This window comes from Pocillopora verrucosa, chromosome 11, assembly GCF_036669915.1.
Source record: "Pocillopora verrucosa isolate sample1 chromosome 11, ASM3666991v2, whole genome shotgun sequence".
NCBI classification, from domain to species: domain Eukaryota; kingdom Metazoa; phylum Cnidaria; class Anthozoa; order Scleractinia; family Pocilloporidae; genus Pocillopora; species Pocillopora verrucosa.
The window spans coordinates 20,300,087-20,313,545 of NC_089322.1; the positions used below are offsets into that span (position 1 = coordinate 20,300,087).

The window sequence follows — 13,459 nt, forward strand, 5'->3', positions numbered from 1 at the left end:
TAAATTCGCTAATTTAATTCCTTTAAAAAAATTATTTTCGTTATCTTCATCATAAATTCGTTTATTTTCGAAGCCTGGTGCTTGCTATCTTTCATTCATTGATAAGGCAACCTTAAATGAATTCATACTAGCATTGCATTCATTCAAATAGGGTATATTTGCCTTCAAATGCACGGAATGCTTTTACTGTAAAGTTATTCAAGCGCATAACATACCAAAGTCCAATAGTCGTTGATCTTCCTTAAGATCAGGAACTTACAATGCAATTTGTATTTTGTAAACGTCGCCCATCCTACAAAAACGCTCAAAACCTATTACAATAACTCTCTCCTCTAAATTTTCTAGATGTAGACCTCACGTATTTCGTACTCTAAATTACGTGGCAAATCAAATAACCCTCTCGCAAAGATTTCCTTGTTCAATTTTTTAACTTGGTCCAAAAATAAAACAGGAAAATGCGAACATACGCTCTATGCGGTCTGAAGAGCAATATAGCAAATCATAAGAGGAAATATCGCCCAGCTTAGCTTGGTGGAAGGGAGTCCGTCGTGCTTCCTACAGCCCTTTGGTCAATTCCTTAAATAAAGTTCAAAAAATAGCTTCAACTTGACGAGCCCTCTCAACCTCAGCCAAGGTTAATCAAAATCCGATATGACCACCAGTCCGGTCGAGAGCCCAATACCTCGCCGTGAACGTTTTTGCGGTCATAGAAATCAATGCCTCTTTGCGTCAAAAATGAAGCACGTACTTAAAAGCTACCGAAAAAATTGCCCTATAAAGGACGTGGTATCCTTCCCTAGTTCGCGGTCTATCGTCCGATTATTAATTGATCCATGACTTAAGCTGTATTTTAACCGACATAAGTAATGAAGAGGTGCCTGCACATCTCAGCATTTCTCGTGTGTTGAAAAGGCTCTCTCATCTAAACCTTGTACAGGTAAGAGTTCATTCGTTATTATAATATTTTCTTTATAATGTTAAAAGATGGCTTTGTCTTAGAAATACGAGTAAAAGGTATTAATTTCATTGCTCTAGAAATTAGGAAGTTTTAGCTCTATTTGGGTTGCTAAAAATTGTTTGTGATACACCTTTACATCATGACAAAATCTAACCGGCAACGTTCAGATTTCTACTCCGGACAACCTTTTTACGGTTTATTAAGATAAATTCGTCTAAAGTAACCGGTTTTCTCCCGCAGAATGTAAATAATTGTTTATTTCTAATTTCTAGAATCGAGTCGTGAAAGTATTGTAGCTTTACTAAAGAAAAAGCATTTGAAAGCAGAATTGTTAGTGATTTGAAGCAATAAGGGGTTAAGAATCTGCAACTTCGAAGTAATCTAATTATTATTAATTTTTTTTTTATGGTGCAGTGACCACAAAATGGCCCATGAGACAGCTTGGAGAAAGTTATACATCTTCCTGGTTCTCCTCGTAAACTGCCGAAACGTTCATTCGAAGAGACAAGGTAACTAACACTTCTCAACACCATATCAGTAGCAAAGAAGAAAAGCAAATCACAAAAAAAATGAGGAAAAAATAAAAAAACCTAAATTATGAACTAGGCTAGGATTTCTCAAAATCCGAAGGTAAGGTTTAGGTCCAGAATAAAATCGATTCGTGTCGCTTCTACAATTCAATTAATTAACGATGAGGATCCAAAAATTAGTCATCGGATAATGATATTTTACTAGTTAAAAAGGCCAATGTTAATTAAAACATACAGTATTTATTTAATGTCATAAACAGATATTCCAATGCGCTGAATGATTTTCCAATCTTGTATTGTGGAATGACGCCCGATTATATTATAATTTTTTTTCACCGAAATTAGAAATTGCTAATTGGAAGTCTCTTCACGTTTTACAAGGAAGTCTACAGATAATAATGTCTTTAGGAGTACCCCGTATGTTCTGCGTGACAGTTATTTGAATGTTTCAATAGAAGTTGGAAAAAAAACGATGCATAATAAAACCAACGGGAAACTGCGCAGTCAAATTTAACTCTCCTTCCTATTTTTCGTTATTTGGTATCGTTGGTACATAAATTATTATTTAAGAATTTGACGAAAAATCTTAGTCTAACTACGGGTCGTTTAATTTGCATATCATTTGACAGTGAGGGAAGAATATCAAATATGTTGAAGGTTTTTTTGCTGACTTCCGTATTGATTTTCCGACGCAATATAACTATTTCCTAGTGACACATAAATATTTTCAAAATAAAATTCGCTTTTTTTTAAGAAAAAATATGCCAGTATTGGAATATCGATATCACAATCGTGTTGCCACATTAAAAAAAAATGGGACATGCACTATAGCTTACTCGAGTCATTAAGGCGTCTCACAAGAACATTATGCGTAAGTCTGAATGGCCTCAATTTTTTATCTCGGCAATCAAACATTTTTGGTGCATCCTCGGGCGAATTCAGGCTAAATTCAAATTTAACTTATTCGAATTACTCCACCACTGAGACACGGTGAGTTTATCTCATACTACAAAATACCAAATATAAATGAAAGTTAGAAAAATCTGGAAAAAATGACAGTTGCGATGACTAGTAAAGGTAAATATTAACGTCAAATACTTCGTCTTTGTGGCACTGACGTGACCGAAATTCAGTCTACATTGACGAAGAGTTATTTTAACATAATGGAAATGAAATCCGAACACTATTTTTTTTTATTTATGATATTCCATGCCATTTTAAGAATTCTACTTTTGAGGTTGCAGCCTGTGGTTAGATACGTTCCTTATTAGCAAAAGTTAGCTTAGAAAGCTATACATCATTGCTTTGCTTACTTTTTTAAAGTCTTCCACTTTCTTTTTCCTAATATGAAGACCAACAAACTAAATGGGGCGAATTCCTACCTCCTGAAGACTAATATCCACTAAGCTGATTCAATTAGAGCTGAAGAGTGAAATCTTTCTGTTTTCTTCTTGAATCGTCCATCACAGCTTTGGTCTTTTGCAATTAAATTTTCAATATTTTGCTCACACCGGGCTTAATAAATGTTAAAACTATCTAATGGGCTGTGGGTTTGATTTTTGCAGAGATTATTACGAGACCGCCACTGAAGCATCGTATTGAAACGCCAATGAGTCTAACATTTTGTGTCTCTTACAGTTCTTACATAAAAACAGTCTCTTTCCCTCTCTTAATTAGAAACTTCGCTTACCGCCTTTAGCTGTTGTTTTCCTTCAGAGAATTTAAGCATGACGTTAACAACAGTCAGCAAAAGCTGAATTTATTGCGATCTGTTTTCAACCGTTTGTGAACAACAGTGAAAATATCTACACTAATGTGAGCCAAATATATGTTTACTATTTTTTTTACAGTAGTTCTTCAAGTAATAAAAGATGATCGGCTAGAATTAAATCGTTTGCTGCTGCTGTAAACATTTTCTTTGTCTTAAATTCACTGAAAGGGACACTTTTTTAGGCCGCTTACATTCGTTGGATTTGCGCTTTTTCGCCGCTTGAAGTTAAGGGTTTCATATATAGATAGATAATCTTTATTTACCTTCGGACAATTCATCAGCCATAAAAACATTCAAATATATAAACATGCATTAAATGGATAAGATATGATAAAAACTATACTTAAACACAAACCTAACTAAAGCTGCTTTCCACGAATGCCGTGCTTGAACGTACTTCTTTTATTAAACATCGGCATCATGATTTGAATAAGTCAAAACACGGGCTGTTCTGTTTTGTAGTTTCTGTACCTTGTTTCCCCAAACAATATTACAATAGTCAAAATGTGGCTGTGATCAGAGCTTGATATAGTAGAAGCAAAGTCGCTTGAGCGACAAGGTGCCTTATTCGTTTTATAGCCCCAATGCCAGAGGCGACTTTCTTTGTTAGTTTATCGATGTGACTGCTCCAATCGAGTGTGTTATCGATGGTTAGTACAAGTGATTTTGCAGTGGTGACCTGGCTAACTTGATTGTCATAAATTGTGATCGTCGGAGAAAATGCGTGAGTACTGAATCTCTACCTTTGTACAAGTTAGTTTGTAGCACAAACGTTGCATTAATCTCAATAAAATGTTACGTTGTTTTTCTGTTATTTTTCAGGTTCGGTTTCAGTCACGTCATTAGGATGTTACCAAGATAGTGTGGACTACCCAAGTCAAAGGATATTCCCCATTCTGTTTTTAAGAGTTAAACCTGCAAGGTGGTGGTCTGACAGTAACCATATCATACAATCATGTGCCTCTGCGGCTGCCGCCCGAGGATATCGGATATTTTCTATTCAGGGTTTCGCAGAATGTCGCTGGGGTCCAAGCGCTGAAAGAGATTATGGCAAATATGGCCGTGGCTGGTACTGTTACAGAGGACTGGGATGGATGGGATCTGGCAGCGTGTACAGGGTTCAAAGTTCATCCCCAGGTAAGATACTTACTAAATCGATATTAAATGGAGAATCAATTTATAATCGCTGACTAAACTTGTTTCGACAATTGTTTCCCAAGGATACGATAAATATATTTTTCAAATTTTTACTGTCTTCCCCTATCTTCCTCAGAATTGAAGAAAAAACGTCATTATCCCTCTCTTTCTTAATGTTGATGTGCCTTATTCCGATTTCAGTTAGTTTGTGTCTTGATTTCGTCAGATTAAGATTCTTTACATCAAACACATCTCATTTTTTTTTTTTGTTCCTCATTAGTAAATGGAAAATGGGCGAGCTGGTCTCGTTGGAGCTCATGTAGCGCCAGTTGTAATGGTGGAACTCGAACTCGTCGACGCAGCTGTACCAATCCTCCACCAGCCAATGGTGGTGCAAGGTGTTCTGGATCCAACTCACAGACGCAGTTTTGCAACAGCAACCGCTGCCAAGGTAGAGGTAAGTGCTTCGCTATTCTTTACCTTACGCTTAACTGATAGAGCGTCTCTAAATCACATATCTGAACTGTAAATTACAAGTACCATGCCCCTTTTATCCTACTCCTTTACCTCAGAAGATTGAAGGTTCTATGTAAAGATTAGATGAGCATATAATTTTAAATCGATCGTTCATTGAATATGATTCATTTTCACGCATCATTTTCACATTTCGGCTTAAAAAGACGAGTTTTGGTGACAAGCTACATGCAGGTTAGGCACAAACAGGTGTGTGCTGCTGGGCGGGGGGAGGGGAACTTTGGATGTTTGTGCCCTCCACCCCAATGACCAAAACATCTCTCTTTTTTCATGGGTTCTACAAATCCCTTTGCAGTTGTTCATGGTAGGTGGTCAGCATGGCGGCCATGGAGCACATGCTCTCGAAGCTGTGGCAGAGGATCACAAATCAGGACCAGAACATGCACCAACCCCGCTCCAAGAAATGGTGGCAATAACTGCCGAGGATCAAACACTCAAAGAAGGAGATGCAACTCAAAGAGATGCCCCGGTATACTAATTTAAAATGAGCGGCTTTTTTATGACTACAGAATACGTAATAAAAGACATCTAAATTTAAAGAAAAATCTGCAACTCGAATGAACCTGACAGTTTGTACTTTCTGAAAGTCCAGTTTCCTTGTAACTATAAAATTCTGAAGTAATTCCGAAGTCAATAACGCAGAATTTTTTGAAAGTTTTTTAAATGTTTCAAAAGTAGTCGGGAAAAAATGGTGCATAGTAAAACCATAAAACCAGCATTTTTCTTAATTGTTGTTTGTATCTTTGTTGCTGTTTAACTTCAGTTAATGGAGGCTGGTCGCGCTGGCGACGGTGGAGCTCCTGCTCCAGAAGTTGTGGGGGTGGATCACAACGAACAGTTAGGACATGTACCAACCCCCCTCCAAGAAATGGAGGGTCCACATGTCCAGGAAGGAGCATTTTAGTCCGTTCATGCAATACCAACCGCTGTCCAGGTAACACTTTGGAGAATGTTCTTGATATATTGAAGTGATGGTTATAAGTGAATTAGAAATGTAATCCTCATGTTCTTCTCAGTGTAGATAAAGACAGTTGAGGAAATCCTCTTTCTTCAGTTTCACTATTTTCAATTCTTGACAGCTATCTTCAGGATGTCAATGTTACTTAAGAAAGCAACTTAAGATATAAGAGCAAGAATGTTTGTGCCTCTGAAGAAAGTTGTATCATCTTAACTGGAAGGAAGTTTTTTAGCTTTCTCAAATCAAAGTAATGTTTGTTTTTTTAGCTGTCTAGAGATCTGATAATTATGTTTCCATGGTTTCCTCACAGGTTGTGTGGGAAGGAGCATAGTAACCGATAGATGTGGCCAGCGGTGTAGGTGTTCACGTGGTCGCTTTATCCAGTGCACTCGTGTGAGACGGGAATTTACAGCCATGTCAAGAGCAGACCGTGAAAAATACGTCAGAATTGTTCGCACTGTGTCAACAGACCCCAGATACAAACCAGAATATGACAGAGTAATAACCCGACATAGAACATTATTCGATGATGGGATTCACCAGCGAGATTTTTTCTTACCATGGCATAGATGGTACATACTGCAATATGAGAACCTTCTTCGACGCGTAGACTGTACAGTGACAGTACCTTACTGGGACTGGAGCCAGGTATCACGTTCTCCATGGCGCGGTAGAGCGTCTGATTTGTGGTTCTCAGGAAATAGTGGTTTTGGTGGGAATGGAGAACAAACACCTCAACAGTGTGTGACAAGTGGTCCGTTTAGGCGAGGAGTTTGGAATGTTGTGCCATCAGCCGGAGGTGGCTGTCTCCGTCGCCAGTTTAATCTAAGTGACAATACCCCTGATTCCGCTGCAGTCGCAGAGGTGTTAAGGATTCCTCATTCGGAATTTAATTCCTTCGAGGTTGCGCTGCGTATAAATCTTCATGGCACTGTACACTGCTCAATTGGAGGCACCATGTGTTTATCCGACGCGGCTGCTGCCCCTGAATTTATGCTGCACCATGGTTTTATAGATAAGATATGGGCAGACTGGCAAAGAAGGAGTAGAAATCACATGAATGCTCATTTTCTCTCCGTCACTACACCCATGCCCGGCACAAACCAGCTCCGTACAACAGCAGTTTTGAATAACTTAAGATTACCGGGAGGGGTACGAGTGCAGTTCCAGAATCCACCGAGACCGCATATAAGAAACCGTTTTGGAGGTAATTAGCCGGTTGTTTCATCATTATCACTGTCATCACCGTATTGGTTTTCATCATCATAGTTATCAGTGTTATTGTGTTTTGTTATTGTTATCATAATAAGCAATTTTTCACCAAAGTGGAGGTGAATAATGGTGGATATTTATCAGGTCGCGAAAGTGCAAGAAAAATATCAACCACTTTAACCGACACTGGAAGTAAATAATACAGATACAGATACACTTGCCGAAAAATAGTTTATTTCTCTCAATACAACAAAAAATGGTCGAAAATTTAACTCTCGAAGCGCGGTTTTGTTTCTTTGGCTGCTCGGAGGTGAATAGTCCTTGCTATTCACTTCCGATCTAGCCAATAAGTTTGCACGAAAATAACTATTCACTTGTGTGGTCTATACAATTTTTAATTATTATCATATTATTATTACTATTATCATTATTATTATCATAGTGATCATCATCATTATTTCTGTCATCATCATCCACAGACTGTGACAAATAGAGGAAAAACAAAAATAGGGAAAAATTAAATTCCTCCAAAAAGTCCTCTCAGGTTTTTTTGATAACAAGGATAAAGTTAACGCTATAATTTGATTCTCGACGGGATAGAAATATATTATTTGTATTGCTCTGCAAGATTTTGTGAAAAAATAGTTGTCTTAGATAGATATCGAAGCGATTTCAGAGGATGACATCTCGTATAGAAAGGCCTTTCTACAAGTTGATTTATCATCATGTGTTCCAGGATTTTCGATCAGACCTCTACCTCCTTACAAATCCTTTTAACAAGCCGTCTGGTTTTCACCCTCGGTAGATGCTTTCATGAGCGCGCGGGTATAGGACAAGCAGGATACAACGGTTATCGATCGATTGATATTAATTGAACATTTTCTAATGTATGTCTTCTTACTAAACCCTTTCAGCCTTGACTACAAATTCGCTTGGCCAAGCTTCACGAGGGAAGTTTTCTGTCCTTAGTGAAAAAGCTATGATGCTGTTCAACGTCTCCAAAACAGAGGAGGAGAAGGCAAGACGACTAGGAATTTGGTTGCTGCCTACACACCAACGAGCCGGAAAGAGAAACTCCATGGACACCTCAATAGATTTTGGGTTTGATCCTTAGTCATTAATTTGCAACGATATCTCGCTAGCTTTATCAAAATCTACTTTTATCTCCACTGTCAATCATCCTTGCGCTCTTTAAATCTTCAAAGAGAAGTACAGCCAACTGATGTTAAGTATGTGTTTGATTTTGTGGCATATTGTTTCATTTTGTTAGTTGCTAACTTCTTTGAATCAATGCAGATAAACTTTGCGCTTAACCATTAAAATCCCTAAGTTTAACTTTTTTTTAATATGGTCTATTTAGAAAGGTGCTGGCATAGGAGGATTCGACCTTTGACCTTTGACCTCCAAGATCCAGATCTTCACTCAATTCTCAGCTCTATCTGTCAACGTTCTCTTTCATTTAGAACTTAGGGTTTGACGTTTCGTAAAACAGTGTCCTTTACCGATTTCCTTTTCATCGTTATTCGTCTGAAAGATGTATTTTGATATTTTGAAAAGGAATTCCTTTTTTGGTAGCTCCTGGAATTGAAAGGATTCCTTAGGTATAAGCAATATATAAAAAAAGCAATTTTTTGCAAATAGCGCTTTTCAACACCCTTGTTCTTATTTTCATAAGTAAATAAATGAAACTTTCCTTTTTCAATGACTCCAATTAACTTTTGATGATGATATTCCATTATGCATTGCGCTACCCATTCCGAACGTTGCTGTTATAAGTTTTGATTAAACATGGTTTTCTGAATTACTTCTTCGATTACCCGCTGTGTCAGGTGTCCGTATGGTTATCCAAATGTGGAATGTTTTAAAATGATCCTTCGTCAGCTGGCTGCATTTGGACAGGGAAGAATGCGAGCATTAATTTATGGTGTTCAACTTTAAGAGAACGCATACTATTCTTGTCGCTTCTTTCTGGATGCTGCGCGAAATCCAGGGGTTTAGTGTCATCTTTGACTGACAGACTGACCTCCGGTCTTTCTTCCTCGATTTTATGCGAAAGCGTTGGATCCCGCTGATCAAGATAATTCCCACGGGTTGACTAACTTCGATCTAGATGTCATGGGAATACATAGGCCGATCTAGGGGTGGGGCCCGTCCGTTCCCCCCCCCCCCTCCCCCCATGTTTTGGGTAAAAGAAAAGGAATCGCAGAAGGAAGAAAAGCCGGCAGGACAAGCGACAAAAAAACGGGTTTCCCCCCCCCCCCCCCCTTAGCTCAAGGTCTGGATCCGCCACTTAGAATATTTGCAGAAAGATTGCAACCACTCGATCGAACAAAACGAGTTACTACAAATTCGAATAGTGAGCCACACATTCGATATTGGTAGATTTAATAATGTTGTGGGTTTTGTTACATCGAGATAAATATCCATTTCTAAGCTAGACAGAATACAGTTTACCAATCCAAGATTCTTACTATCTGGTAGAATTTATCACTGCATCAGCCTCGTTTGATAAACGAAACACCTGTCGAATTGTGCGCCTTACAGCTTGTCTCACCTCCGGGATTTTATAACAATAAAGAAATGGATTAAGCGACGAGCTTAAGAAAATCAAAATTCCCGTAAATTCCCAGGCGATAAACAGAGATTGATGAGTTCTCCCACTCTCATTAAAAATAAATAGCGTGGTAACAACGAGGAAAGGGACGTAGCACACTTCTAAAATCACCTGTACCCATAATGCACTACAAACAACTTTTCTTAAACGCGAAATGTTTGGTGAGAATGCTGCTTGTGAATGACTCGCAATTTGAGTTTCACGATTGCGAAGTGTAAGGACTATCTTGGTGTAACCGACACCAGACACTGTGACACAAAAGACCAATACTGCTAAAGCGATGAAGATCGTACTTTTGCTGAGAGTAAATCTCCAAAAGGACACAGCGGTCAAGATGATGCCAAGTGCCCATAAGCCAATCACCACTGAAAAGGTTCGTTTGAATGTTACAACATGTCTGTAGCGGAGTCCTAACACCAAAGCCATAAGTCGATCCAAACTGATGGCTGCTGATGTGGAAAGCGAAACACCGCACAAAGTTGTAGCGATGGTGATCGAGAATGTCGCTGCGTATAAACAGACAATGTTTCCTTCTTCTGTCATTGTTCTTATCGAAAACAAGTAAACGGCATGAAGAGGCCCTGCAACAAGAGCGACGAGAATGTCCGTGACAGCCAAGCAACGGAACAGAAGTTTGGATGGCGGGTGAATCGAAGATATCTTGTTGAGAGCAATTAAGATGAAAACATTACCAACAAATGCCGTGATGGATAGAAAAGCAACCACGGTTATTGGATATATGACATGGTTTCGGTGAAATCTTAATGGCGTTTCCACACAGAAAAGAAATCGAAGTGAATTCTGGCTTCCGTCGGCAGAAGAATGTTCCATTTTTCGGAGTTAATTCAAACACGTTGAACGTTTGTCTTGTTCGCTGCATTTACTAGTGATTATGCATGAACATGAATTTTATTAAAATGTTTTATTTTCAGAGTGACATTATGTCAAAATGGAATCGAAAAAGGTACCACTTAGGCCGAAATAGTTCAAATAATGAGAGATTAATAATCCCATTTATTTATCAAAGTTTTGAATCACTCGAGTCGAGTAGTCTAACAACAACTCATGTGTTTAAATTAGAGTCCATAACTTTTAGTTTGAAGAAACTAGAAAAGTATCTTCTAGTTCACAATTTACCGGCGCTTCAGTATTAATTTGGTTTTTTTTTTTTTTTGCTGAAACAAACAGACTTACCTGCCAGCGCACAAGAAATAATCACGACTATGTTCAGCAGATGATTGCAAACACCACACATCTATCAAAGGCAAACCATTTCTTTGCTTTATCTCTAATGAAATCATTTCCCGCGTGAAAAATAATTGTTAGCTCAGTTTATTATTTTTCACGCATCTGCATCTGTAAATCACCGATATTGTGATTTTTCTTATTTTATTCGAATCCAAATTAGAAGCTGTGTTTGAATTAACTTTGCGTGTTCAAGTGCGCTAAAAATAAACATTAATAAAAGCTTGCGCCTTTGGAGCTGTGAAAATAATCGCGAAATATATTTTTTGAGTCGTTCAAAAGGCTTCAACTTTTCTATCGCCTCTATTCAGAATAATACTATTTAGCACGACATTTTCTGCTGACAATTTCAACCGTTTTCAATTGTTACAAGAGTATGTCTGCAATAATGGACAATGCCTACGAGTTCTGCCGACAGTGATATCAGTCCGAAAAGATATCTAGCTGGCTCTCGACGAACAACTGCAATTTGGTTCGGGTTTTTTATCTTACAATATAAACTAAAACGAAAAGCAAACAAACAAGCAAAAAACATCAATCAAACCAAACCAAAACAGAAGTAAAAAAAACCATTAACAAGAATCACACAAAAAGAGAAATGAGATAGAGTATTGATTTCGCCAATCAAGTCATTTTCTGTACCTTTTCTCCTGTTCTACACAAATGAAAAATAATGCAATTTCTTTAAAAGGAGTTTGACATGCGGCTTTCCAACAATGACCTATATTCTAAACCATAGCAACAATTTGCCCTTGGTATACACAAAACAAACAGCAACTGAAAATGGCAGATGAAATGTCAATAGAATCCTAACTCGGAATATAATTTTAAAATGCTTCGGTTTATTTTTTGATTTCCATTTTAAACTGTTAAGTTAAATATGCTGACTTTCATACATTTGCTCCATTCAATCATTTTCACCAAGAGAAATTATCGAGACAATATATCCTCTAGATTTTCACTCGTTATTTGCTGAGTATTTTTCGTTTGAATTCAATGATTCTTAGTGTTTTTGCTTCGTCTTTGACCTTATTTCAGGCGATCATTATAAATGTTTCGTTTGTATTTTTCACGTTCTTTTTCGTTCCTCTCTTCCGGTTTTACCGATAATTTATGATCAGAAGTTAAGAATCGTAGTTAATTATTCTAAGCTGAATGAGAAAGTGTTCAAACAACGTTTTCGCCCAACGAATGAAAACATCACTTAACAACTTTTAAATCATAATCATGCTATATCTGTGACTTTCGCAAATCATTTTTAACCATAAATTCGCTAATTTAATTCCTTTAAAAAATGATTTTCGTTATCTTCATCATAAATTCGTTTAGTTTCGAAGCCTGGCGCTTGCTATCTTTCATTCATCGATAAGGCAACCTTAAATGAATTCATACTAGCATTGCATTCATTCAAATAGGGTATATTTGCCTTCTGCTGTCAATGTGTATATAAGTACAAAGAAACTGTTTTTCTACAGCATCACGTTCTACTGAACTGATTCAAACATGGCTCAAAATATTAGCGATGAAGATCCCCGCAGCCTGTTAGCTGAAATTTGTATCGCTGTTTCCAATGATTTGCAAATATCTTACACCATAGTCCTTTTGGTTATGAACGCTTTGCTGTCCATTATAGCATCTCTGGGAAACACATTAATCTTGTTTGCTCTTCACAAAGAATCGGCGCTTCATCCGCCCTCGAAGCTTCTGTTTCGATGTTTGGCCTTAACTGATCTGCTTAATGGTTGTATTTCACAGCCTCTGTATATCCTATATTTGGTGTCACTTTTGACTAAACATCAAGATTGGCGAGGAGATCTTTGCCTTTACTCAGCAACCTTTAATAATATCACCACAAACACTTTGTGCTTGGTGTCATTATTAACTTCAACTGCGATAAGCATAGACAGACTTCTAGCTCTTAACTTAGGTTTACGTTACAGACAGGTCGTAACCTTTAAACGAACTTCACTTCTTCTTTTATTTCTGTGGGTGGTATCCATCGGGTCTGTGTCATCCTCATATCCCATGTTGGACTACAACAAAGCTGAGATGTTTGTAGGAGCTGCAATGTGTGTTAGCAGTCTTGCAATATCTTCTTTTTGCTACGCTAAAATCGTTTGGAAAATTCGTCAACATCAGCGACGTGTGCAAATAAATGGGGGAATTAATAATCACGGAACTCTTTGTACAGACAGCGTGGCTTTGAACAATGCACGGTACAAGAAAACAGTTTCTAGTGTGCTTTGGATTCAGCTGACACTGACTATTTGCTACTTGCCGCTCATCGTAACTGTTGGCTTAGTTTCCTACAAAGGGCCAACATCGGTGCTCGACGCCGCGTGGGGAATAGCGATAACCTTGGTGTTTCTCAATTCATCTTTAAACCCCTTTCTTTATTGTTGGAAGATTAACGAGATAAGAGCAGCAGTTAAGGGCATAGTAAGTCGGTTGTTTCCTTTTTAAAAGGAGCTTTATAGTTAGAGTATTTTTACATTTCTTT

The 13,459-nt window shown here is 37.8% G+C and overlaps 3 protein-coding genes across 3 annotated transcripts; 2 read left to right on the top strand and 1 right to left on the bottom strand.

Moving 5' to 3' along the window:
- The first annotated feature begins 785 nt into the window (after positions 1-785).
- LOC136284302 (uncharacterized) lies at positions 786-8,759 on the top strand. The gene is made up of 8 exons (XM_066174333.1): positions 786-937; positions 1,373-1,467; positions 4,082-4,396; positions 4,677-4,853; positions 5,226-5,399; positions 5,694-5,864; positions 6,199-7,095; positions 8,015-8,759. Exons 2-8 carry the CDS (start codon positions 1,383-1,385, stop codon positions 8,212-8,214), a joined length of 2,019 nt encoding a protein of 672 aa, XP_066030430.1. The 5' UTR covers positions 786-937; positions 1,373-1,382; the 3' UTR covers positions 8,215-8,759.
- An 811-nt stretch (positions 8,760-9,570) lies between these two features.
- Positions 9,571-10,545, bottom strand: LOC131768821 (melanocyte-stimulating hormone receptor-like). Its single transcript, XM_059084534.2, has one exon. The coding sequence runs from the start codon at positions 10,543-10,545 to the stop codon at positions 9,571-9,573; it is 975 nt and encodes a 324-aa protein (XP_058940517.2).
- A 1,917-nt stretch (positions 10,546-12,462) lies between these two features.
- Positions 12,463-13,422, top strand: LOC131772840 (histamine H2 receptor-like). Its single transcript, XM_059088799.2, has one exon. It carries the CDS (start codon positions 12,463-12,465, stop codon positions 13,420-13,422), a length of 960 nt encoding a protein of 319 aa, XP_058944782.2.
- Positions 13,423-13,459: the final 37 nt, after the last annotated feature.

Coding starts and splice junctions, on each gene's coding strand:
- LOC136284302 (XM_066174333.1), top strand. CDS start 1,383: ATGGCCCATGAGACAGCTTGGAGAAAGTTATACATCTTCCTGGTTCTC. Junction 1,468..4,081: donor CGTTCATTCGAAGAGACAAG/GTAACTAACACT, acceptor GTTATTTTTCAG/GTTCGGTTTCAGTCACGTCA. Junction 4,397..4,676: donor GGTTCAAAGTTCATCCCCAG/GTAAGATACTTA, acceptor GTTCCTCATTAG/TAAATGGAAAATGGGCGAGC.
- LOC131768821 (XM_059084534.2), bottom strand. CDS start 10,545: ATGGAACATTCTTCTGCCGACGGAAGCCAGAATTCACTTCGATTTCTT.
- LOC131772840 (XM_059088799.2), top strand. CDS start 12,463: ATGGCTCAAAATATTAGCGATGAAGATCCCCGCAGCCTGTTAGCTGAA.